Source organism: Gymnoscopelus microlampas, assembly GCF_963454915.1.
Source record: "Gymnoscopelus microlampas genome assembly, chromosome: 3".
Classification (NCBI taxonomy): Eukaryota; Metazoa; Chordata; class Actinopteri; order Myctophiformes; family Myctophidae; genus Gymnoscopelus; species Gymnoscopelus microlampas.
In genome coordinates, this window is record NC_139940.1 from 53396475 (window position 1) to 53423287 (window position 26813).

Here is a 26813-nt window from a genome sequence, read left to right on the forward strand (position 1 = left end):
TTAATTGTGTGTTTGGCATTGAACATTGGAACATATGAATAAAATAAAAAATTGTGTTTGCCTTTTAGGCTTTGTAATCAAAAATCGTACAGGGCAGATATGACAAACAATGAAATATACAAAGAAATTATTGGCATATTTAATCATTTTAAAGAGGTGGTGCCATGTTTTTGCACTTTTTCTGTTTTTCATGTGTCTATGAGGTTGATAGAACTTCATTAAGGCTGACTATTTGGAGTTTTTTCCTGGAGGCTGAAACCTTGAGAGTCAAACGTGCCAATCCAAAAACAGGGGCATAGTGACATCACAGAGCCCCCAAAAAACATACCCTCCCCCTCATTATCATAACACAACAGGTGTGGGCATGAGGAGGAGGAGGGACTAGGACAGGTGAGTGGTGCTAAGGTGGTGGAGGAGGTGCTAAGGTGAGAACCAGGCATACTTAATGAACTGGAGGCGTGTCCACATAAAACATTTTTTAAACAATTTCTGTACACTTTTTTTTGGGAAAAAAATCCTTACATAATAATAATACCTTATGATCAGGTTTTAGGGTTGAAAAATATCATGGCACTCCATCTTTAAGCAGAAATAGCTGATCTACAAGCTTACAACGCGTCGTAAGCTTGTAGATCTGCTATTTCTGCTATTTTTTTGAAAATGTGTGGACATTTTTCAAAGATTATGACGATTATGCAAAAATAATTGCGATTTTCTCAAATAATTGCGATTAGACGATTATGTAATCATTGTGACTGGCCTAGCCGTGTAGCGAGGAAGCGAGGTTTAAAGCTAATTAAAATCTCATGACAAAAAAAACAAAACAAAAAAGTTTGCGAACAACTGATTTAGAAAGCATTTGTAGAATCGGCCTCAGGTCTTAATGGGTTCATTTGGTCAAGATGAGTGGCTAGTAAAAAAAAATGCATACGTCAGGACTCGCTCGCTGCAAATGATGAAGTCCGGCCGTGCGTTCTTATACACGAGGCGAGCGTTGGACTGCACCCACACCCAGCCGTTGAGCTTGGTCAGCAGTCTGAACACGGTCATCCCGCTCTCTCCCGTCTTCATCACTGTGTGGACAGCAACACGACACACATTTGGACAAGGGAATTCACATGGATTAAAGCATAATAAGCAATATACAGAAGCAATAAGATCTCACGAAAATAATGCGTATGGCCAAGTTGTGTGATTTTCGAAACAGTGTAGAAGGAGCGGAGCTCTGTTTCCTAGACATTTAACACAATGTGTAGAATTATGTTTCAGTCATATTGTTCCTGCTGTTCAACATACTGCCAACCAGGTGAAGAAATCACAGATCGAGGCTTTGACCTTTGCTTTTATGAAATATAAGAGACCATTAGGGTTTTATGAAAAACGCTTTTTAACATATAGTTAGTTTAGCCACTTCAAATGCTCTAATCTTTAAAAAAAAAAAAAAAAAAAAAAGAAAAGCCGATCTACAAGCTCTCAATGCGTCTGCGACGCATTGAGAGCTTGTAGATTGGCTATTTTCACTGCGCAACAGGCTTCCATAGCATCTAAATGACGACTGAGAACTTTAATCCCATGAATCCAGGGTCATCCTGGCCAGGCTGTCTATGGTCCAGTCTATGTTTTTGTTTTTTTTAACTCAGGTCAGGGAATCGTCTTTAAATGATGTCATTGTAATTTTATTTGTGATCCTTGTTGCATGTCTGTGAGAGGACTATAAGGTAAATAAGTCTAAGGACATTTTAGTGTTTATCCTCAATCTGCTGTAACCTTCTTTTGTAAGGTTTTTGCTTTTTGAAATAAACTAAACAAAAACCTATATATTCAACCAGCTCAGTGACCTTGTGGTTAGAGTGTCCGCCCTGAGAATGGGAGGTCAGGGTTCAATCCCCCGGCCGGGTCATACCAAAGAAGACTATAAAAATGGTACCCGATGATGCCTCCCTGCTTGACACTCGCCATCAAGGAAAGCTCTGTCATCAAAACCTGTCTGTTCAGCAGGGTTCTCCTCAGTGGTCTGTGTGTGTGGTGGTGATCTAGTATTGATACTTTTACTTAAGTAAAACATGTGAGTACTTTTTCCACCACTGCCTGGACCCCCCAACCCCCCCCCCCCCCCCCCCCCTCAATGAAGGACCAACTGAACGCACTGCGCATGTGGTGCTCGGAGCAGTGCAGCATGTCCGCAGCGTGGACGAACTGGTAGCCTGAGCCTTTGCAGCAGAACTCTGAGTCCGTGTAGCCCAACACCACCCTGCCTCTGCAAAGACAAACGCATCATGTTTTACAAATTAGAACGAGTTTCATTGTTACTTCCATAAATACACACTAGGCCCTACATGGGCAACTGGCGGCCCGGGCCCGGGGGCCACATGCGGCCCCCCACCTTCACTTAATGCGGCCCGCAGGTTGATAACGGAATACTGGTACATTATTGATTTCAGCTGTTACAATTCCATACATGACCCGCTTTAATTACTTCAGTCTATATTAGTAGCTTAATGACTAGTATTAAAATTCTATCGTCTTTTTTACGTGCAACGTATTTGTATTTAAGTTCATAAAGTTAACATAAGTATAACTGAATGCATTTGAAATTAAATAAAAATGTTACTTTTCAGGATTTCAATTAAAAAAAACAATTCTGGATTCCAATTAAAAATAGCAAAAATAGCAGATCTACAAGGTCAAAACGCGCCGCACTGCGACGCATTTTGAGCTTGTAGATCTTTCTATGTCACACTTTCGTGTGACATAGAATGGCGACAGAAACAACAGACACATTCAAAAGAGGCATTAAAAACATAAAAAAGTAGATACAGTACTATTCAAAAGTGCTATTCATCTCAAGATGTTGGTTTGGTTTTGGGGGCAGTATATGGCGAGCGCTCAGGGCTCTAGCTATACCACGCTTCCGGCCGGGAATAGACCCATATAGCTTCATATTTCTTAAAGCGTCTGCAGGTAGAATTCAACATTAAAGACGCAATCCATACTTTTTAATGTCCCACCGGATCCGACATTTCTACTTTTGAGCTATAAGGAAAAGCCCATTGATTTTGGGCTACAGGATAAACTGTGTTTTGTCCTTCATGCAGTACCTCTTGTCAACCAGTAGTGGTCCTACCTGCCCACAGAAAATAACATTTTCAATAGAAGAGCAGGGAGAGCGACTACAACCACTGCAGTGGTGTAGTGTTGATTTTGACAGCAAATCTTGCTTCAGTTTTAGTAATAGTCTTTTGAGTCAGATTACTTTTAGTTTTAGTCATACTTTAATCATCTGAAATGTTTTAGTCTTAGTCTAGTTTAGTCGACTAAATATCATAAGAATATAGTCAACAAAATCTACAGTTGATTTAGTCGACTAAAACGTACTTTGTCGGTGCCTTCATGGCGTTGTAATGGCTGATTGTACACTTGGTTGCATGGTGAAAATAGCCGATCTACAAGCTCACAACGCGACGCGTTGTGAGCTTGTAGATCGTCTATTTTCAGAGCGCAACACCCGAGCGCAACCAAACATAAAATGACTTGTCTTTTAGTTCTGCTGGATCTCTTCTCCACTCGTCCCTCACTAACGTTTTAGTCTAGTTTTTATTTGTTGCCTAAATTGTCAATATATTTAGCCTTAGTTTCAGTCATAATACATTTGTTTTTATTGAGTTTTTATTTCGCTTTCGTCAGTAAAAAAAGGCAGTCGACGAACATTTTTCGTCATAGTTTAAGTCGACGAAATCAACACTGCAGTGGTGTTAGTCATACTGTACCATACAGATGTACTAGCTATATAGTATTAACATGCTCTACCATACACATGTACTAGTTCATATATTGTATTAACATACTCATACCACATTGGTTCTTAAAGTGGGGTCCGGGGACCCCCAGGGGTCCTTGGGGTGGTTCCAGGGGGTCCCCAGCAAAAGTAGTTAACCACTTTATCCATTTATAAGTTGGCTATTCAAAAATAGCAGATATACAACCTCGTAGATCTGCTATTTTTGAACATTTTGCATTTGCAACACAAAAATCTTCTCTTCTGGGGGTCCCTGGCTCAAAAGATTTTCAGATCGGGGGTCCGTGGACAAACATATATCAATTTGGGGGTCCTTGACATGAAAAGGTTTGAGAACCACTGCTCTCTACCATACAGATTGGTCAAAATGACATTTTATTCACTAAAAAGTAATGGATTGCAGCTTTAAGAACTACACAAGACGAGAGAGATTAAGCACGGTGAATTATCCACCAAGTATAATAAAACATAACAACAGCTGAAGGACGGGGGGGGGGGGGGGGGGGGGGGGGGGGCGATGATAAAAAGCAAGCGGACTGTGACCCACTTGGCATCGCAGGCGGTGGGGGTGAAGTCCAGCTTGTGCTTGGTTTTGAAGAAGTAGTTCTTGGTGCGGATCTCCAGGATGGAGAGCGGCTGCAAGGGCGAGGCCATGGCGAACAGGGCCAGCTGAGGCGGGACGGGCTTGCCCTGCTCGTCCTTCTCGTTCTGACCGTGCAGGAACTTCAGACGCCCGTGGAAGTTCAGGGCCTATGGTCGGCGGGGGAGAAAGCCACAGATAAGGGGGCGCGACAAGGAGACAGTGTGGCACTCAAAACCCATTAAGACCTGGAACGCATCTGTGTCACTTTAGGTTTCTTTTGGCTATTCAAAAATAGCAGATCTACAAGCTCATAGCGCGGCACCGAGTGCCGCGCTATGAGCTTGTAGATCTGCTATTTTTGAAAAAATCGTGAAAAAATATTTTTCTGATTTTTTTTTCAAAAAACTGTTAGGATTTAGAAAACGTTTTTAAGAATCGCCTCAGGTCTTAATGGGTTAAAGGGATAATTCACCCCCAAAATGACTTTTTTTCCTATCGATTACTCACCCCATGGAGACTTGAATTCACTGATATTTTTTTAGTTTATGTCGCATTCCTGAGCCAATCATTTGATGACCAGCAGCGGTTCCGCAGGAGACACAAAGAGGAGACTCTTTGTGTCTCCTACCGGAACACCAAATCTGTTTGCCAAAAATAGCCGATCTACAAGCTCACAACGTGTCGCAACGCAGCACGTTGTGTGCTTGTAGATCTGCTATTTTCGGCGCGTTCCCCTCCGAAATACGGATGCTGGGTTTAAAATGGTTATGCCTGGTTTATGCTCTGTTGTATGCCGGTATCACGCGCCGAAAATAGCCGATCTATAAGATTGGCTATTCACTCCTTATTAACCTGCATCAAAGGAAGAAGATAAACGAAATCACAGTCATGCTGATAAGGAAACTTTAACATGGCATGGCATTTAGTTTGGAATTACAATTTGTATTGCCTGGGTTGTTCTGGAGCCGTGGTTTTGTTCTCCTGCAGAGTGGAAAGGTTCGCGGCGGAGTTGAACCAGAGGACAAGAACAGCACACTTTGGCCGTTTCATTAGATTTGATCAATCCGTTAGCTTGACTTGTAACACACTGTGGCCTTTTATTTGTTACGTCACAACACAACAGGGGGGGAAGAGAAAGTCCTACACTGCACTGGATGAAGTTACATCAAAAGACATAATTCAAGCTCAAGGCAAACACATTAGTAAAGCTAACTCGTTAACACTAAATGTTATTCTTCATTTTAACCCATTAAGACCTGAAGCCGATTCTACAAATGTCTTCTAAATCAGTTTTCTGAAAAACGTATGTTTCTATATCAGTGGTACTCAAACCTTTTCATGTCAAGGACCCTCCAAAATGATGTGTATTTGGCCGCCGACCCACATCTCAAAAATAGTTTATTCCAGGGAACCCCCAGAAGCAAAGATTTGAGATAAAAATGTTTGCTTTAAAATAATAAATATTCAAAGATTTGCACACATTTTCACGATTTTTTTCAAAAATAGCAGATCTACAAGCTCGGGGTGCCGCGCTACAAGCTTGTAGATCTGCTATTTTTTGAATAGCCCAGCGTGTAAAAGAATGCTTTTTAGCTCAAATAAAAAAATGACACGTTCCAGGTCTTAATGGGTTAAAACACAACCGTTTGCTGTTCATTTCCTGCAGGCAACTTGGACTCATCGAACTCTGTAACCGCCCCATGAACCCGTCCACCAGAGAGAATTAATGACCGCTCGTTAGTGAAATTAGTCTCTTAACACAACACCACACACCAACGTCAGGGGCCACGGGTATTTAACCCCCAGTTTGAACTCCCGCCCCCTGGAGCTTAATCTGTTTTATTTCTGCAATCTGCCCGGCAACGTATCATGGACAGTATCGTAGAGAGGTTTGTCCGAGGAGGTTAGGAAGTTACAAACCTCTATAATCCCTCTCTGAGGGGACTACAAACGCAACCAGACGGTAATTCATTAATGGAGAGAGACAGCACACGCGTTGTCCGCGGTGTCTGTCACCAGACATGGCAACGTCTCTTAAGAGAAATGATGTCAAAACACGCTGAAAGTGAGGGGGTTTCCAGTCTCCAGAGGGTCCTAAGCTAAAGTAGTTAATGTAGCATTGCGATAATTTATACATTGGCGAGCTTGTACATCTGCTATTTCTTTCTTTCTTTTTACATAAATCTTCTCTTCTGGGGTCCCTGGCACAAAACCTTTTCAGATGGGGCGTCCGCGGCCAAATATATCATCATTTTGGGGGTTCTTGACTTTAAAACGTTTGAGGACCACTGCTGTGGGCAGGGTCTAGCTCAGAGGGGTGCCACATCGAGTACAGAACGATTTCGCCCTCAGAGAACTTTGTTCGGTTCGGCAAGCCGACACAAAGTTTGACCTGGCTTGGAGTATCCATGCCAGCTTTAGTTCCTGCCCCATTTATTCTGTCAACTTACAAGAAATCCAGAGGAGCAATCCAACAGGCATCTGAACCGGCACACAAAGTTGCGCTGGAGAAAATTGGAGTCCTCGGGTGGAAGCTGCTCCGGGGTGCAGTATCGCTGAAGGTCCCTCGAATCCTCACCGCCTTGGAGAGGAGCAAGAAAGAGTGCATTTCAACAGCTGGAAATGTGTAACAACTGCTTAACCCATTAAGCAGCACCGAGTGCCGCGCCACGAGCTTGTAGATCTGCTATTTTTGAAAAATCACGAAAATGTGTGCAAATCTTTGAATATATATTGTTTTACATTTTTAACTCAAATCTTTGCTTCAGGGGGGTCTCTGGAACAAAATATTTTGAGATGGGGGTCGGCGGCCTAATACATATCATTTTGGAGGTCCTTGACATGAAAACGTTTGAGCACCACTGATTATAGAAACATACGTTTTTCAGAATACTGTTGGGAAGACATTAGTAGAATCGGCTCCAGGTCTTAATGGGTTAAATAATACTGTATGTGAAAACAGTAATGCAACGAACACATGTGGCAATAACCTGAGAAATGTCAGTTATTCTGAGTAAAGTCACCGCACCCAGTACGGCATTTCTCTTTTCTTTTTTTTATAAAAAAATGTAACTTCCTGTTGAAGTATTTGAAGATCTGGATCGTCAGATTCAGTCTGCGAACCTATTTATCTAAAGATAGCAAAAAGGCAAAAGAAATGCCGTGCCGGGTATTTGTGATATTACACATTGCCAGAATCTGATTTGTTTGTGTTCATTTGCTGCATGTACTAGAAAGGGTGACTTTGCAAGTCAATGAAGAAATGAAATGTCAATTTCCAATCAACGTGCAACATTTGGAGTTACATCATAGCAAGGTCACCACGCAACCCAAACCTCGACCAAAGTGTCATTGCCCTTTTAACCCATTAAGACCTGGAACTGCATCATTTTTAGATTTGAGCTAAACAAGCATTATTTTACACTTTAGGCTATTTTTGAAAAATCGTGAAAATGTGTGCAAATCTTTGAATATATATATATTTTCAAAGCGAACATTTGTGACTCAAATCTTTGCTTTTGGGGGGTCCCTGGAACAACATATTTTGATGGGGGTCTGCGGCCAATACATATAATTTTGGGGGGTCCTTGACATGAAAAAGATTGAGCACCACTGATATAGAAACATACGATTTTGAGAACACTGTTGAGATTTTAGGAGACATGTAGAATCGGCTTCAGGTCTCAATGGGTTAAGTCTGGGATTTATAAATATTTAACCAATGAAAAGTATTAACAAGAGATTGTCACTAAATAATAACTACATTGGAACCATTGGAAGTCATTTTTTTCCCCTCCATTTCCCATACAAGGTTTCCGTTAATCAAACGTCTTGACAGATATCAGGTGTTGCTCGTTAACACGTGCAGCAGTTCCCCGACGGCTGCGGCGGGCTCTACAAAACTACGCGGGCCGCAGCTGCGCTCCATCAATGCTCTCTATGCGAACCACCTGCCCCATGGCTGCCGTATAGAACGCCGAACATTCAGCCAGTCGTTTGTTTGGCTCGCTCCGTCCGCTGAAAGGAGATACAGTGGGTGAAGCATAAAAATGAGCACCGGTGTGAAATGGAATCTCCCCGGCCGGGGCACATAATCACCCAACACACACCAGCTGTGATGCTTGGGCCAGGGCAGGTGCACCTTTGGCAGGTGCCACAGTCAAGGCTGGCTGCTCTAAAATGGCCTTGTTGGCTTCCTGGGGGGATTCGGTAACCTCGCCGCAGTGTTGGATGACCCACCGACTCCCACAGGGCATTGCACAGCATGGGGTTTGGATGTCTCCCACCCCCTACACACACAGTCACAGGCTACATAGATTTTTTTAAAGAGGGAAACGGTGAGAGGTGTGAGGTCAGCCTTGACAAGGAGCTCAAAAGGTTGTGTGATTATTTCTATGTGCTTTCCCAGAAAATAAAGAGTTTGGTCAATAGCGAAAACCCACGGTGGAACGTATGCGTAATCAACTAATGTTGCTTTTCCACTGGATGGTACAGACTACCCGCTGTAGTCTGTTTTCCTGCAGATAGCTACCCCCACAATGGAGCTAGTCGTCATAGTAATGGCCAATCATCATTGACCTTAACCGAAAGGGTCTGAGGAAGAGCCTGGTGGCTCGAAACGTTACCAACAACATAGTCTGCAAACCGGAGTATATAAGTGGCAGACGCGTCGCTAGGTCTCTACTAGGTCGGGGGCTTAGCCCCGCAGGCAATGGGCACATGCCCCTCCTCCCGCGCGCGCGCACGATTTTTTTCGCGGATTTCGCGGATTAGGGTGCTTTTTTCCCTGTTTTTTGTTACTTTATTTCGGTTTTAGGGTTAGGGGTAGGGTTAGGTTAGGGTGATAGATATATAATTCCAAAAAAAAAAAAAAAACTTTTAATTTTTTAATTTTGAAAAAAAAATTATTGGTGGCTTTGGACAAAACATTGGTGGCTATAGCCACCGAAGCCCACCCCTAACGACGCCACTGATAAGTGGTGTGCGGATTTCATTTATTTTCATGAACCCCAATAAGGGGCGCGCTCCCACCGCACTTTTATTTTACCTCTGCCAATGCTTTGTCAATGCAAATGCGTGGATTCTTGGCAAGAATGAATCCACGCGTTTGCATTGACAAAGCCTTGGCAGATTCCGCCCCAGGGGTAAAATAAAAGTGCGGTGGGAGCGCGCCCTAAGGCCTGAGTCCGATTCTTAAAAATGTTTTCTAAATCCTAACAGTTTTTTGACAAAAATATAAAATAATATTTTTTCACGATTTTTCAAAAATAGCAGATCTACAAGCTCGTAGTGCGGCACCGAGTGCATACATAGAGCTTGTATATCTGCTATTTTTGAATAGCCAAAGAGAATCTAAAGTTACACAGATGCGATCCAGGTCTTAATGGGTTAAAGTTAAAGCTAATGCCAATGTTAATGCTGTCTAGAAAAAATATCTATTTCACCTGTACAGTCCAACCAAACAGTTTCTGATAATTTTTCTTTTTTTTAAGGAACACACCCTTCTTCTCTATGACCTCTTGCACACCTACTCAGAAAGTGTTGGCGATGATGTGAATTTTTTTTTCTCTCAATCAAACCCACTTCCATTCTTGCATTTTTCCGGACGCATTGAAAACTGATAGACAAAAGAAAATCGCATTGGGCTCTGTGTGCAAGGACCTTAAGCTTGTTAACAACTTGCAATGACGGTATAGTGACGATTCTCTGTGACCAATCAGTTTACGCGTCTTTTAGCATCGCCACAACTCGGTTGGAAGCTCGGCAGAGGTGATACTAAAAAAGGACCAGGTACTTTTGCGTAATGGAAAACCCCAGCGGAGCCGATCTACCATGCAGTGTAAAAGCACCATAGCATTTGTCTAGTTAAATTAACATCCTTTTTTCAAAAGAAAAGAAAAAAATGTCATGTGAAAGAGAGACAGAGAGAGAAAAAAAAATGCCACCCTGTGTGACCTTACCCTCGTGTTGAGGTGACCGGAGGGCCCAGTGGAGGTGGCGCTGGAACTCTGCTCTGTCCTCCGCATGGATGAAGTCATACACAGACATGTGAATGACATCAGACTAGAGACAATGCAAACATAACGTTCAAATCAATACAAAGCATACATAAATACTGCTCATTTCCTCTCAATTCAGAACGACTTCGTTGCCATTAAGTAGGGACTCAACAGAATAGGTTTTCGTCAAGGTGCGAGAACATTTAAATGCAAAGAAATTCACAAGACAGACAACAACGTGCAGAATGACGGTATCAATGTGCAGGCAGCGCGGTTCCCTCTCTTTAGACACACAACCCATTCAATCCGGGAACGCGTCTCTGTCATTTTAGGTTTCTTTGGGCTATTCAAAAATAGCAGATCTACAAGTTCATAGCGCTGCACCGAGTGCCGCGCTATGAAGCTTGTAGATCTGCTATTTTTGAAAAATAGTGAACATTTTGTGCAAATCTTTGAATATATATATATATATTTTTTAAAGCGAACATTTTTAACTCAAATCTTTGCTTCTGGGGGGATTCTACAAATGTCTTCTAAATCCTACAGTTTTTTTTTTTTTAAACATATGTTCCTATATATATCAGTGGTTCTCAAACTTTTTCATCCCAAAATGATATGTATTTGCCCGCGGACCCCCATCTCAAAATATTTTGTTCCAGGGACCCCCCAGACGCAAAGATATGAGTTACAAATGTTTGCTTTAAAAAATATATATATATTCAAAGATTTGCACAAAGTTTCAAGATTTTTCAAAAATAGCAGATCTACAAGCTCATAGCGCGTCACTCGGTGCCAAAAGTAGCGAAGAGAATACAAGTTACACACACACACACACACACACACACACACACACACACACACACACCATTAGAGCCCGTAATAATATCCAGAAAATGCCCTGGAATGCCCTTTCAACGGTTCCTGCTTTCACTCTTGTTATGAAATATCATATCATAAATATGAAATGCTCGATCCGTGCCAAGACTGTCACATATTGTGTATTGTTCCCGGTGTGAACTGTCACTGAGGGTGTGGTGTTCCTGATGTGGCTCGGCACAATTCTGCTGACGACTTGTGCAAATGGGACTGATGCAATATCACTCACGACAACCACAGCTAAGTAAAAAAACAACAACTACGATGTCCCTTTTCCCCTTTAGTGGGAAAACTACATAGACACACTGTGCTGCCGCTCAACCATATAGGGTTCAACCCATTAACACATTGACTGCCATCGGCTAATCTCAGAACGTCCATCGTAGTGCCAAGCTATTTCTTACCTTTTTTGTTTTTTGATTCCGTCATAGGCCCCGCTAAATCCGTTTAAAATCCGCGTTCATTTGGTTCGACACAAACACGGGACCCGACCGAACAAAACGCTGAAAACCGTGCGGCGATCCGACACTGCATTCTGGAGAACGAGAGGAAAACGCTAAAATGGTGGATGTGGTGAGAAAAACAACAAGCCAGAGATAATGGCGTCCAAAGTTGACCGCTAGACAGGAAACGGAGGCGGGAGAAAAACCGGAAACAGTATTATTTCGTTTCCGGTCCGCCCCCTTCGAGACCGGAAGTGCAAAAAAAATCCGGAATCTGCACCTGCACGATTTAACATGGGAAAACACCCGCCCCGTAGGACTACGGGAACGGCAGTTAACGGTTGGATTTAACGGCCCGTAGGACTACGGGCCTGGCAGTGGATGTGTTAAGACCTGAAGCCGATTCTACAAATGTCTTCTTAATCCCGGGGTTCTCCTTCCATTCCGACATCTCGCCACTCCGACTAGTGGCTTCCGCGTGCGGTTAGGGTTAGGGTTAGGGTTAGGTATAGGGTTCGTTAACGTCGGAAAGGCGACATGTCGGAAAGGCGAAATGCACCCCTTAATCCCAACAGTATTCTGAAAAAAAACTATGTTTCTATATCAGTGGTGCTCAAACTTTTTCATGTAAAGGACTCCCAAAATGATATGTATTTGGCCGCCGACCCCCATCTCAAAATATTTTGTTCCAGGGACCCCCAGAAGCAAAGATTTAAAGTTAAAAATGTTAAAAATGAGTTAAAAATGTTAGCTTTAAAACAATATATATTAAAAGAAATGTTCACGATTTTTAAAAAAATAGCAGATCTACAAGCTCATAGCGCGGCACTCGGTGCCGCGCTATGAGCTTGTATATCTGCTATTTTTGAATAGCCAAAGTGTAAAATAATGCTTTTTAGCTCAAATGAAAAAGTGACACAGATGCGTTCCAGGTCTTAATGGGTTAAGTGCCTTTGTCACTAATCACCTGGCCTATTGTAACTCCCTTTTTTTCCGGTCTCCCTCAACAAAAACTATCAACCGCCTTCAACTGGCCCAAAATACTGCAGCTAGGGTGCTTACTAGAGCCACAAAATGTGACCATATCACCCCTTTGTTCTCGCCTCACTACACTGGCTACCTGTGGGTTTAAGAATTGATTTTTAAAATATTATTGTTTGTTTTTAAATCACGAAACAGCCTTGCACCTGCCTATATCTCAGACCTTTTGTCCCCTTACACCCCTTCCCGCAACCTTAGATCGTCAGACCAGCTGTTGCTCGAGGTCCAAACATCTACCGTAGTCTGGTTACAGAAGGGGATAGAGCATTCGCTGTTAGGGCTCCACTTTCATGGAATAATCTTCCTCTGGAAGTTAAGACAAGCTACCTCACTGGCCATTTTTAAAACTCGTCTAAAGACCCACTTTTTTAGAATGGCACTATGCCCATCTGAGGACTCCATTGTATGGCCTCTATTGTTGTTTTCTACTTTTTTTATGTTGGTATTTGTCTTAATTGAACTGTCTGTGTCTTGTTTTTCTGTTTTTTGTTTTGCTTTGTTTCCCCACACTGTCTGTTGTGGGTTGTGTTGTGAAGCACTTTGTAAACTTGTTTTTAAAAGGTGCAATACAAATAAAGTTTATTATTATCATTATTATTATTATTATTATTATTATTATTATTAAGTGGTTTAATGCTTCACATACGGGGAATGCATTCACTTTGGGGGGATGCTACTAAGGCTTCGTCCACACGTACACGGGTATTTTCATAAACGTAGCTTTTTATATGCGTTTTGGGGGGTTCGTCCACACGCAAACGCGTTTTTGCTCCATGTAAACGCATCTTTTGGAAACCTCCTGCCACAGTGTAGATTTTTAAAAACTCCGGCTATGTGTTCCCGTGTGGACACGGTAAACGGAGTTTTTGCATTTAGCCGTTAACGTTTAGCCGTTGTCGTGTGGACAGAGAGATTTTTTTAAACAGGGCCGTGTAGACGCGGAGGTTTTCAAAAACGAAAACGAAATATCTGCGTTTATGAAAATACCCATGTACGTGTGGACGAAGCCTAAAAGTGAAAGTCTTACATTGACCGTCTCAAATTGCATGTCATCACTCTGCTCCAACTAAAGGATTGTCTGAACTAGGTGCTGTGGATGGGTGTCTCTTTCTCCTTCTACTCCCAGTGTCCTTTAGTCCGTTGGTTCTCAAAGTGGGGTCCGGGGACCCCCAGGGGTCCTTGAGGGGGTTCCAGGGGGTCCCCAGCCAAATGTGTTAATATAGCATCACAATAATGTTAACCTTTTATACTTTGGCCGTTCAAAAAATAGCAGATATACAAGCTGAACGTTTGTGCAAACCTTTGAATATAGATATTTTTTTCAAGCGAACATTTGTAACTCAAATCTTTGCTTCTGGGGGGGGGGGTCCCTGGAACACAAATATTTCCGCGGCCAAATACATATCCTTTTGGGGGTCCTTGGCGTGAAAAAGTTTGAGAACCACTGCTTTAGTCTTTCTTATGGTGGCTCCCTCTAGTCTCACCACGCTCTATTCTTGTACTCTGTCTCCACCTCCACTTCGTGTCTTTACAGCATTTCACCCGTTTTCAACCTATCTTCATGTGATTTGTCCTCACTGATGCTCATTATAAGATGGCATCATTTCTGTCTACTCTTCTCTCAGAGGTGGACTATAGGCTCTATGCACAGCAGCCATATTGGACAGAAATTGGGCCCCTTCCTTGCTTCCTTCACAGGTGTTACCAATGACACTAATGAAGGCTCTGTTCCATTTAGTGTAGCACAGTGGTTCTCAAACCTTCCAATTTCAAGGACCCCCATAACTCTGAGAGTGTACAAATGGAACCAAATGGACCCGGGAGGGTCCATTTGGTTCCATTTGTACACTCTCAGAGTTACATCCTCTCAAGGAACCATGAGGGTCCCTGGACCACACTTTGAGACCCACTAGTATGTCTAGTGAGCCAACATGCACAATATCAGCACCCTGACTCTGTTTGACCAGAATGGAACAGAGCCTTCATTAGTGTCATTGGTAACACCTGTGAAGGAAGTCAGAAGAGGCCCAATTTCTCTCCAAAATGGCTGCTGTGCATAGAGCCTATTGGACAGTTCAGAAACCTGCCTACCACGAACATCATCATCAATGGATTCCAAGCTAATAGAAATGACTGACTTTCTCTTCCTGGAAAGTTAGCGCGCTGAAATATTAGCCATTGTTCTTGCATCAATAAACAAAAGAAAACAAGTTGTTTGATATGCCCTACTATAACTATTTGTTTAACCCATTTAGACCTGAGGCCGATTCTAAAAACGCCTTCTAAATCCTGACCTAAGTTTTCTGAAAAACAAACAAATATTTATTCAAAAATTACAACAAATATATGTTGCTATGTACTGTACATAGCAACAACAACCCCAAAAGGGGTTCCAGTCCTGAAAGGTATAGTTACAAATAGGGGTTCCTGCACAAACTGGGATAATTATAATGCGCTTTACTATTATTGTTGTTATTATTATTATAAGATGATGATGGTGACCACAACCTTCAAATGAACACACAATCCCTTTAAGTCTGCCATACCAGCCCTGACGAACAAGGATAGTTTACTAGTATACCACACTCTCTCTTTCGTTTGGTGATTTCAATCACTTAAAACAGGGGTCTTCAACGTTTTCAGACCAAGGGCCCCCTAGCTGAGAGAGAGATGAAGCAGGGACCCCCTCTATATTGTATAAAACTGTGTTTCAGATTATGCCTTTTTGGTTTGCTTGGTCTGCTCTTTTTTCCCCTCTACACCAATACCTCTTTGCCAAAAATAGCCGATCTACAAGCCCACAACGTTGTGAGCTTGTAGATCTGCTATTTTTTGGCTAAAGTTCTCCTCAGAAAAGGGACACACAGATGCGTTCCCGGTCTTGGAAGGGTTATGGCCTGATTATGCTTGTCGTGTCCGTGTGTAGGTCGCAAGGGGGGGGGGACGCGGCATGGTTGTGATTATACCACAATTTGCGTCTACATGAGCGCACGCATTCAAGAGCAAAAGCAAAACGGGCTGCACTCAATAGAACTAATGACCCTCTTCCAGACAATATGAGGATTCGTGTCATGGCAAGAGGTCATTGTGAAGAAGAGGTCCACTGTCCTAATTGACTCTATCTTGTATTCAGTGGGGGGAAAAGTACTGAAGATATTTGACTTAAGTAAAAGTATCAATACTGCAATACAGACATACTCCGTTACAAGTGAAAGTCCGGAATTCAAAATTGACTTGAGTAAAAGTACAAAAGCATTGGTATGGAAATGCACTTAAAGTACCAAAAGTAACAGTACTAAAATGTTTGAAAATAGCCGATCTACAAGCTCACAACGCGTACTGAAAATTGGAAATACTCCAGTAAAGTAAAAAATACCTCAAAAATGTACTTTCCACCACTGCTTGTATTGCTGTTTTTCGGATTCTAATCGATACTTCTTTTTTATACAGGTTTTTAATTCGGTTTCCGTTGGTATCCCATTTAACAAGCCTGCCAACGAACGTCACGTCAATTTCAAACGCTCATTATTATGTGAGGCAGGGGGGGTCATTAGACCGTGATCATTGGAGCCGTTGCCCCACTTCCATCACTTCTGACTTTCTGAATGATGGGATGGAAAATGGAACACAAAGGAATGGTTTTATTCGAGCAACGTGGGCATGTCGGCGGGGATAACGGTGCGTTGCTTTAAGCCAAATGCCGTTTCAGGAGTAGCTAAGGTTTTTTTTGAACGTTGCGCTCAAAGTGCACTTACTTCCCTTATAAATATGCAATTGCCTAATTATATACTAGATATTTTCACCCTATCACTCCACACTAGAGAAGTGTTAGGGTGGTTTTCTGTAATAGATGATAATAGCCTGTTTAACCCATTAAGACCGGGAACGCATCTGTGTCACTTTAGATTTCTTTGGCTTTTCAAAAATAGCAGATATACAAGCTCAATCGTGATTTTTTTTTGCAAATATTTGAATATAGATATTTTCTAAAGCGAACATTTCTATCTCAAATCTTTGCTTCTGGGGGGTCCCTGGAACAAAACATTTTGAGATGGGGGTCCGCAGCCAAACACATATCATTTTGGGGGTCCTTGACATGAAAAAGACCACTGATATTATAGAAACACACGTTTTTTTTTTTCCAAAAACAGAAGACATTTGTAGAATCCCCAGAAGCAATAAGATTTGAGTGTGCGCTTTAAAAAAATATATATATTCAAAGATTTTCACAAATTTTCACTATTTTTCAAAAATAGCAGATCTACAAGCTTGTATATCTGCTATTTTTGAATAGCCCAAAGACATCTAAAAATGACACAGACGCATTCCCGGTCTTAATGGGTTAACCCATTAAGTTAACCCATTAAGACCTGGAACTGTGTCATTTTTAGATTTGAGCTAAAAAGCATTATTTTACACTTTGGGCTATTCAAAAATAGCAGATCTACAAGCTCGTAGCGCGGCACCGAGTGCCGCGCTACGAGCTTGTAGATATGCTATTTTTGAAAAATCGTGAAAATGTGTGCAAATCTTTGAATATATATATTTTTAAAGTGAACATTTTTAACTCAAATCTTTGCTTCTGGGGGGTCCCTGGAACAAAATATTGATGGGGGTCCGTGGCCAAATACATATAATTTTGGGGGTCCTTGACATGAAAAAGATTGAGCACCACTGATATAGAAACATAGGTTTTTCAGAATGCTGTTGAGCTTTAGGAGACATGTAGAATCGGCTTCAGGTCTCAATGGGTTAAAGCTTGGGATTATCTGCAGGCAGGCCGCCTGGCTTACATTCACGTCGAGAGCAACACATACGAGTCAACAATCAAGATCTGTCTCACAGCCAAACGTGTCACACGACACCCAAAACAAAGTGGACTAGTAAGTAACGTGAGAGGGGCAACCTACAAAAAAAAAAAAAGAAAGATCTCACCGGCGGGAACTTGTGCCAGCTTTACGAGATAAAAAGAGAGAGAGAGAACCCCACGACCCCATTTACCTGAGGATAGCCCAGATAGTCCTGGATGGTGGAGGACCCGTAGAAGATGGTGCCCGCAGCAGTCACTACCAGCACGAATCCATTCAGCACCTGAGAGGAGACATGGCGGAGAAAAAAAAAACTGTTTTGGACGACGCTGACACCAAAAATAAACCTAAAAAAAGTCGCAACTGCAATCTGGTATTTTGATACGTGATACGCCATTAACGGTATTGGAATAGTAGGTGGAAAAAAGTACTCTTTTTACTTAAGTATCGATATTGCAGTATAGAAATGCTCCGTTACGAGTGAAAGTCCGGAATTCAAAATGTACTTGAGTGAAAGTACAAAAGTGTTGGCATCAAAATGTACTTAAAAGTGCCAAATGTAAAAGTACTCATTATGCAGAATGTACCATTTCAAGACTTCAAATGCATAAAAAATCTTTTGAAAATAGCAGATCTATCACAATGCGTCGCGATGCGACGCATTGTGAGCTTGTAGATCTGCTATTTTCAAATAGCTTGTAGCTTGTAGATTGGCTATTTTCAAATGTTATTTTCAAAATCAAAATCTACAAAGTAACTAGTAACTTAAGTTTTCAAATAATTGTAGTGGAGTAAAAGTACAATATTTGTCTCTGGAATATAGTGGAGTAGAAGTAAAAGTGTTGAAAATTGTAAATACTCAAGGAAAGTAAGAAATACCTCAAAAGTGTACTTAAGTACAGTACTTGAGTAAATGTACTTAGTAACTTTACACCTCTGGTTTTGGAACAGGCGATAGTGCAGCCACTCCGACTGAAATCAATTCCCGTCTTGTCATGGCGATCCTTGTGTTTTATACCGTACGTTTGCGTGAAATTGAACCGCCTGGAGTCTGCTGTGTTATTTTAGAAGTGAGTTAAAGGGATAGTTCACCCCCAAAACAACTTTTTTTCTATCGATTAGTCACCCCATGGAGACTTGAATTCATGGATATTTTTTTAGTTTTTGTCTCATTCCTAAGCCAATAATTTGATGACCGGCAGCGGGTTCCTGTAGGAGACACAAAGAGTCTCCTTTGTGTCTCCTACCGGAACCACTGCCTACCGGTCCGTTGGTCATCAAATTATTGGCAGTTAGAAATGCAAAAACAAAACAAACAAACAAATCCATGAATTAAAGTCTCCATGGGATCGATAGAAAAAAAGTCATTTTGGGGGTGAACTATCCCTTTAAAAGTAGTCTTGCATAGCCAGATGATCAAAGATCTCCGCCTACCGATATATCTGGTGATGTCTAAATTCAATGAATGAGCTAAAACTGGGCGGAAACCATTCTGAATAAAAACATAGACATAAAAATAACAGAACCAATGCAAAGACTTTAGGGCGGTTCTTCATACCGACATGGTATCAGGACTGGTTTTCAAAGCAGCGGGCCGTAGGTTAGTTACATAGGGGCCACACATTGAATTTATAATTTATATTTCCTCTGACATATTATCGGTAGACTGAGATCTCTGATGGTCTGGTCTACGCGGGACCAAACCAAGCGTGATGATTCTGCTTGTTTGCTCTATTTAGTTCCCTTGTCTTCTTAGGGTATAATCCAGAGAATGACACCTGTTCAGTCATCCCATCCCAGGGGTCAACACCTGCTGAAGTGTCCTTCAGCACTCCAGGACGCAATGAACCTGTTCACCCAATAAAGTCAGCGCTGGAACGTCAGCGCTCAAAGCTTTTTCCTTTGAAGGACCACAATAACTCTTGAGAGTGTACAAATCGGTGTTGATTTCGTCGACTAAAACTATGACGAAAAATGTTCGTCGGCTACCTTTTTTCACTGACGAAAACGAAATAAAAACTAAGCTATGATGACTAAAACTAAGAATACATATATTGACAATTTCGTCAACAAATAAAAATGAGACTAAAATGTTAGTGAGGGACGAGTGGAGAATAGATCCAGTAGAACTAAAAGACTAGTCATTTTATCTTTGGTTGCGCTCGGGTCTTGCAAGCTCTACAAGCTCACAAATAGCCGATCTACTGAAAATAGCCGATCTCGCCGATAGCCGATCTCGGCGGTCTCGCTGAAAATAGCCGATCTACAAGCTCACAACGCCGTCGTGCTGCGACGCGTTGTGAGCTTGTAGATCTGCTATTTTCAGCGTTCAACCAAGTGTAAAATCAGCCATTACGATGCCATCAAGGCACCGCCAAAATACATTTTAGTCGACTAAATCAACTGTAGATTTAGTCGACTATAATCTTATGATATTTAGTCGACTAAAACTAGACTAACTAAAACATTTCAGATGACTAAAATATGACTAATATCAACACTACAAATGGAACCAAATGGACCCATTTGTACACGCTCAGAGTTACAGACCTGCAAGGGTTCCATTTGGAACCCCCTCAATGAACCTTGAGGGTCCCTGGACCACACTTTGAGAACCACTGCATGTTCAGACTGCATAGTTGTTTCTCATAATGAACTTTAGGACTGACTGTCCACACTGTTATTTGCAAGTAATCAGATCGGATATGTGTGTGTTCATCGCCAATCTAGCAGCACTGGTTGCTGTGGTAAAGACGTAACAACACAGGCGCGAGCAATGTTTAACTCATACTCTGTGTCACGACAGTGTCGCTCACCGGAAATAGCAGATCTACAAGCTCGCGATGCGTCACACCGTGATGCATTGTGAGCTTGCAGATCGGCTAAATCATGCGTCAGTGTCCCGAGTCTCCAAGACACATGTTTAGAAATCGGATGGCAATCCCATGTCAAACCACCAAGGAATGTGGTTCACATCTGATTTTCACAAATCTGTTTCCATGTGGTTTTCTACTGTTCAGACTTCATTCAAAAAACAACCTGATTCCAATCTGGATAGGTCAGAAATCTGATTCGAGCTGCCCTGTGTGAACATTTAGCCAAAGTTGCTAAGGAGAACCAATTCAAGCTGAATTCTACGTGAAAGGCAGAAAGCAGCTAACTCCATTTTTCGGCTTTTGCATTTTTTCCCCATAAATCAGTGCTATTGAACACCCTTTACATCTGTGTGTTGATAACATATATAATATAATATAAAACAAACATTGAACCAATGAAAAGTATTAAAAAGTGCTTCTGACAAAACCAGCTCCATTGGATCCTCAAACTTTCTGCTAAACCAGCTAAGTCCACCAAAGGGGGGGTGGAGTTAGATGGTTTTGCAGACTCCAGGCTCCACCCCCTTTTGACCTCCAACCTCATTGTGAGCTTGGAGGTCCATTCAGCTGTTCTTATCAGTGATGAACAAAACCTCCTAACTCCACTTTTTTGTTTTGTTTTCGTCATTTCCTGAAATGATGATCATTATTACATAACATCAGATGAAGACAACCAACCTGCAGCAAAAGCTCTCCCTCGGGAATTTGCGGTCCGTTGTCTGTCACACCGTTGCCTTCTATCTGCGGGATATTCTTGGACTTCACGGTGACTGGGGGGGGGGAAACAGAAAGAAAAAGGAAAATCTATTACCAACGCTCAACCACTGTTTTAAAGGGGGAGAGGGTTAACAGAAAAAAACCTATAACGATGCTGCAATTTAATGGATATCATGCATTATACGAGGCAAGCTAACGTAATAATAGGATGTTTCACTGGAAACAATAGTCGTGCTGTTCGCCGAGGCCCGCGTCGACTGACAGGCAACGCTGACTGTCGACGTGGTGAAAGAGAGACTGGATGCACGAGGGTTTTGAAATCTATCATTCACTGTACACCAGGGGGTCTTCAACGTTTTTTCAGGCTAGCTGAGAGAGAGATGAAGCAGGGACCCCCCCTCCCCCACTACATATTGTATTCATGTTAAATGTGTGTGTTTCAGACACACAGATACTTTGTAAACTTGACCGTTGGCTCCGTACTTGGTCTGCTCTCCCCCCCCCCCCCCCCCCCCCCCTCTACACACCAAACCTCTTTGCCGAAAATAGCCGATCTACAAGCTCACAACGCCTCGCAGCGCGAGGCGTTGTGAGCTTGTAGATCTGCTATTTTTCGGCTAATGTTCCCCTCAGAATAGGGACGATAGGGTTCAAAGTGGTTGGTGTAAAAAAAAAAGGTCCATATCAAGATTTGCCGCCCCCCCCTCCTGTAGTTACTCTGAGGACCCCCTGTTGAAGCCCCGCTTCAACGTGGCCCATAAGAATTCTCTCCCCCAAAAAAAAACTCTGGTTCCGATCAAAACCTTGGCAGGGCCCCCGGTCGACCGACCGCACTCCACAGGTTAAAAAAAGTTTTTTTGTCGTGAGAGCCGGCAACTATCAAATTTGTTTCATAACCCCCTTCTCTTTCGCAGTCAACAGTTCAACAAGTCTGTTCCTGATTACTCGCGCAAACCAAGCGGACCCCCCCCCCCCCCCCCTCGAGGGTCAGGCGTCTGGGGAACCACAGTTCCTGAAGAACACTAAACACGGGCCAAGTTCAAGGAATCCCGAATTCCGGAATCTTCAGAACTATCTATTTCAAACTGGATAAGCTAAAAAGCCACCGCACTGGTAATTAATAACAAAAGAAATCGCCACGATCTGACCGTCCCGAGTTATGACTGATATAAAAAGCCTTCATGCTTCGACGCAGGCAACAAGCAGTGGTGGAAAAAGTGCTCACATTTTTTTTACTTGAGTAAAAGTATCAATGCCTCGATGTAGAAATGCTCCGTTGCAAGTGAAAGGCCTGTGTTCAAAATGTTACTTGAGTTAAAGTACAAAAGTATTGGCATCAAAATATACTTCAAGTACCAAAAGTAAAAGTAGCTCACAACGCGTCGCATGGTGAAATAGATCGGCTATTTTCAAATAGCCTATGTATATAATAGGGTTAAAGTGGTTAATGTGTGTTTTATAATATAATAATTTATATCTGCAAAGTGACTAGTAACTAAAGTTGTTAAATAATTGTAGTGGAGTAAAAGTACAATATTTTCCTCGGAGATGTAGTGGAGTAGAAGTATTGAAAATTGGCAATACAAACAAAATACCTCAAAATTCTACTTAAGTGCAGTACTTGAGTAAATGTACTAAGTTACTTCACACCACTGGCAACGAGACATGTTTTTTTTGGCTCAAGGGAATAAAATGATCACAGAGAGACGGAGAGAGAGACCACGTGATGTTATTGTCCCCCTGACACACTAGTCTGCCCCGAGATAGGAGTGCGTGTCAGGGATCCATTGTTAAGCTTTGCCTCTACGTGGAATATTAACTACAAAGGAAGGAGGAGGCTGTGGGAGAACAAAGGAAGTGTTGAGGTTCAGGGCTCTGTGTGTGTGTGTGTAGACTATACTTCCTTTTGAGCTAAAAGGGCTAAAATGCTACCTGTTCCCCCATAACGGAAGTGGGAAAAACTTTATCTGTGCCAAGTTTACGTGTGCGGAGAGAAAATACATGTCCTGAGTTCGCCCCCAAGCTTCCCTACGACGGACAGTGGCGTAAAGCCACGAAGTACGTTTACTCTAAGTACTGTACTTAAGTACAATTTTGAGGTGCTTTTACTTTACTGGAGTTTTTCCAATTTCCAATACTTTTACTTCTACTCCACTACATCTCAGAGGCAAATATTGTACTTTTACTCCACTACAATTATTGGAAAACTTTAGTTACTATTTACTTTGCAGATATAAATGATTACATTGTAAAACATACATTAACCACTTTAGCCCTATTTTATACCTAGGATATTTGAAAATAGCCGATCTACAAGCTCACAACGCGTCGCGATGCGACGCGTTGTGAGCTTGTAGATCTGCTATTTTCAAACATTTTAGTACTTTTACTACATTTTGATACCAATACTTTCGTACTTTTACTCAAGTCAATTTTGACTTCCGGACTTTTACTTGTAACAAGAGTATTGCGGTATTGATACTTTTACTTAAGTAAAACATTTGAGTACTTTTTCCACCACTGACGACGGCACACCATTTGGAAGCAATTTTGATCAAAGGACAGATTTAAACGATACTCTTATACAAGCATAGCTTGTACAGGTTTTTCTCATTTTATGACATCATTTTCAGTTCAATGTGCACTTGTGTAAAGTGCTTTGACAAACATCGAACGAGGACTTGCGATAACAAATTCACTTGCATCATCTCCATTCATAACTGACAGAGAGGGCACTCGGGCGGTGCAGAGGTAAAGGTACCTAGTGTCCACCACCGCGGGCAGAGTCTATGGCATACATGGGCAACTGGCGGCCCGGGGGCCATGATGCGGCCACCCCACCTTCAACTTAAGACTTTAACCTGCAGGTTATACATCGGAATACTGATGTATTATTGATTGCAGCTGTTACAAATTGCAAACATGCAAACATGACCCGCTTTAATGACTTCAGTCTATATTAGTAGCTTCATGACTAGTATTACATTTCTATTGTCTATTTTATGTCCAATGTATTTGTATGTAAGTTCATAATGTTAACATAAGTATAACTAAATGCATTTGAAATTAAATCAAAATGTTGCTTTTTCAGGATTCAAATAAAACAATAGCAAAAAAAAGAATCAGGATTCCAATTCAAAAGTAGCAAAAATAGCAGATCTACAAGCTCAAAACGCGTCGCGCTGCGACGCGTTTTGAGCTTGTAGATCGGCTATTTTTGCTACTTTTGTGTGGCATAGAATGGCGATTGGCGAGTTAAAATACGGAGATAAGAGGTGTCTGCCCGACAGTATATGCGACGTGGACCTCTGGAGTGAGTGTGGAAATATAGTGGCCCTCTAATTAAAGTTGTCTCAAGACACTTTACATGTAGAGAAGAACCGACAGTCCCACCCTGAGCAAGCAATTTTGCGACAGTGGCAACGAAAAACTCCTGCTTAACTGGAAGAAACGTCAGGCAGACCCTAGGCTCTAGGGTGGAGGCCTTCTGCCTCGACCGTGTCGGGGGAAAGAAGAGAAAGAGAGGGAGAGACAGAGGAGAGACAGAAAGAGATACAAGTAATAACTACATCATCAAAGTTGCATCACCCCTGGTCATATTGGTATGAATCCGCCACGGTGCATCCGGCTTGACCGAGTGTCTATACAAACACAAATGGCCGTTTTTCGGGTGAGGGAAGCCAGGTGGGGAGGGGAAAACGTTGTCGCAGCGACTGCCACGGGCTGGGGCCGGCGTCTGTCAGCGGGGGTCTGGAATGGGAGGAGCAGGACGGAGGCGCTACATCCTCCCTATAGGGGCTCCTCACTGACAGGGGAGCCAGTGGGGGCGACACAGAAATGTGTGTGGGGAGGAATTAATTGGCATAACGACTAGGGATGGGTCCGAATAATCGAATAGGATAAAAATCGAATAACTTTTTTTTTTTTTTTTAAGTTCTGTTGCAAAGGCTAAATTGTTTATTTCACCACGTCTTTAATAGTTTAGTTACAATAATGTAAAAGATGTACATGCTACTGTCTTTGTTAATTTCTGAAAATCAGTTTATAGGCCAATTCAATGCTGTTATTGTAACCTATGAGTCATTTGATGAAAATCCCCAGAACAATTTCACCCAAACAAATCCCAGTCAAAAAAAAAATCTAATACATTTGAAAAAGGGGTGTGGTCGAATATTCGAATAATCGGTAAGAATAGAATTATAGTAATCGATTTTCATTTTGGTCTCTTTTACACATCCATAATAACGACTAAATTGGGAGAAACTAATTGGCTTCTCAAATCGTAGCACAAAAAAAAAAGACCTGCATCATTCTCCTTTCATAACTTACAGACGCGCATCATCTGCTACAGCTTACAAACCATCAGCTCTTTTCATAAAACACAGGCACGCGCCATCTCCTTTCATATAGCGTACAATCCATCATCTCTTTTCATAACATACAAACACACGCATCATCTCCTTTAACTTACAGACCTGGCAACCAAACATATTAAAAAAATGCCTGTACCCTTTAAAGATAGCTCCAGATAACTTCCATCCATGGCATCTAAAAATGAAGACTGTCAGAACCTAAAAATGACTTTGTATTCATACCGAGGCAATGAGGGAAGCATTGTATGTGTTATGAATCGTTAATGACTAAAACCGTCTAAGAGGCCTCAAAAAGATCCCATGACTGTTTTGCGTCGGGTTGTATCGACCCTATTGCTCAAGATCTCAGTCGACAATATTGGATTATTTATTTAATATTATTGAATGTTCCGTTTCTGTGATTTTAGAAACTCTGTCCTCACACAGTAATAGTACTTTCTGAGCGTGTACTAATGGACCCTCACAGGTGTGTAACCCCGAGACGGTACAAATGGAACCCCATAAGTGTCCCTTTGTTTTCATTTGTTCTCTCTCAAGAGTTAACCCATTAAGGCCGGGAAAGTATCTGTGTCATTTTAAGATTTCTACGGCTATTAAAAAATAACAGATATACAAGCTCACAGCACGGCACTCGGCACCGAGTGCCGTGCTGTGAGCTTGTAGATCTGCTATTTTCGAAAATCGTGATTTTCTTTTCAAATCTTTGAATATATATATTTTTTCAAGCGAACATTTTTTACTCAAATCTTTGCTTCTGGGGGGGTCCCTGGAACAACATATTTTGAGATGGGGGTCCGCTGCCAAATACATATCATTTTGGGGGTCCTTGACATGAAAAAGGTTTGAAGAACCACTGATACTATAGCAACATTTTTTTCAAAAAAACTGTTAGGATTTAGAAGACATTTGTAGAATCCCCCAGAAGCAAAGATTTGAGTTACAAATGTTCACTTTAAAAAAAGATATTGCACAAATTGTCAGGATTTAAAAAAAAACAGAACAGATCTACAAGCTCAAAGCACGGCACTCGGTGCCGCGCTATGAGCTTGTATATCAGCAAAAAGAAAATCCAGGTCTTAAAGGGTTAAACAATTTTTTACAGTGATGGCAGACTTGAGTCACGTCTTTCAGTTTCCACATGACACCATGCAGCAGCACCAGAGCTGGGGCTAAACCCCGCAGCGTGCTGGCAAATGAAGTCGACCTTTCTTTCCATTTAGGCAGCTCTTGAGCCGAAAACGAACAACGTTCTCTGAGGATTCATTGTTTTATAGTCGCCGCCGCGGCGGCTTTGCTCCGAG

The 26813-nt window shown here is 41.9% G+C and overlaps 1 protein-coding gene across 1 annotated transcript in view; it reads right to left on the minus strand.

Moving 5' to 3' along the window:
• LOC311042437 (aryl hydrocarbon receptor-like) overlaps window positions 1-26813 on the minus strand; it is a 41726-nt gene that overhangs the window by 7549 nt on the left and 7364 nt on the right. The window contains exons 3-9 of the mRNA XM_084053170.1: window positions 21101-21192; window positions 17740-17829; window positions 10340-10442; window positions 6830-6960; window positions 4344-4546; window positions 2148-2257; window positions 932-1073 (exon numbers count right to left, since the gene is read on the minus strand). Of these exons, the coding sequence (XP_083909296.1) occupies window positions 932-1073; window positions 2148-2257; window positions 4344-4546; window positions 6830-6960; window positions 10340-10442; window positions 17740-17829; window positions 21101-21192 (871 nt within the window). The remainder of the gene's footprint in view (window positions 1-931; window positions 1074-2147; window positions 2258-4343; window positions 4547-6829; window positions 6961-10339; window positions 10443-17739; window positions 17830-21100; window positions 21193-26813) is intronic.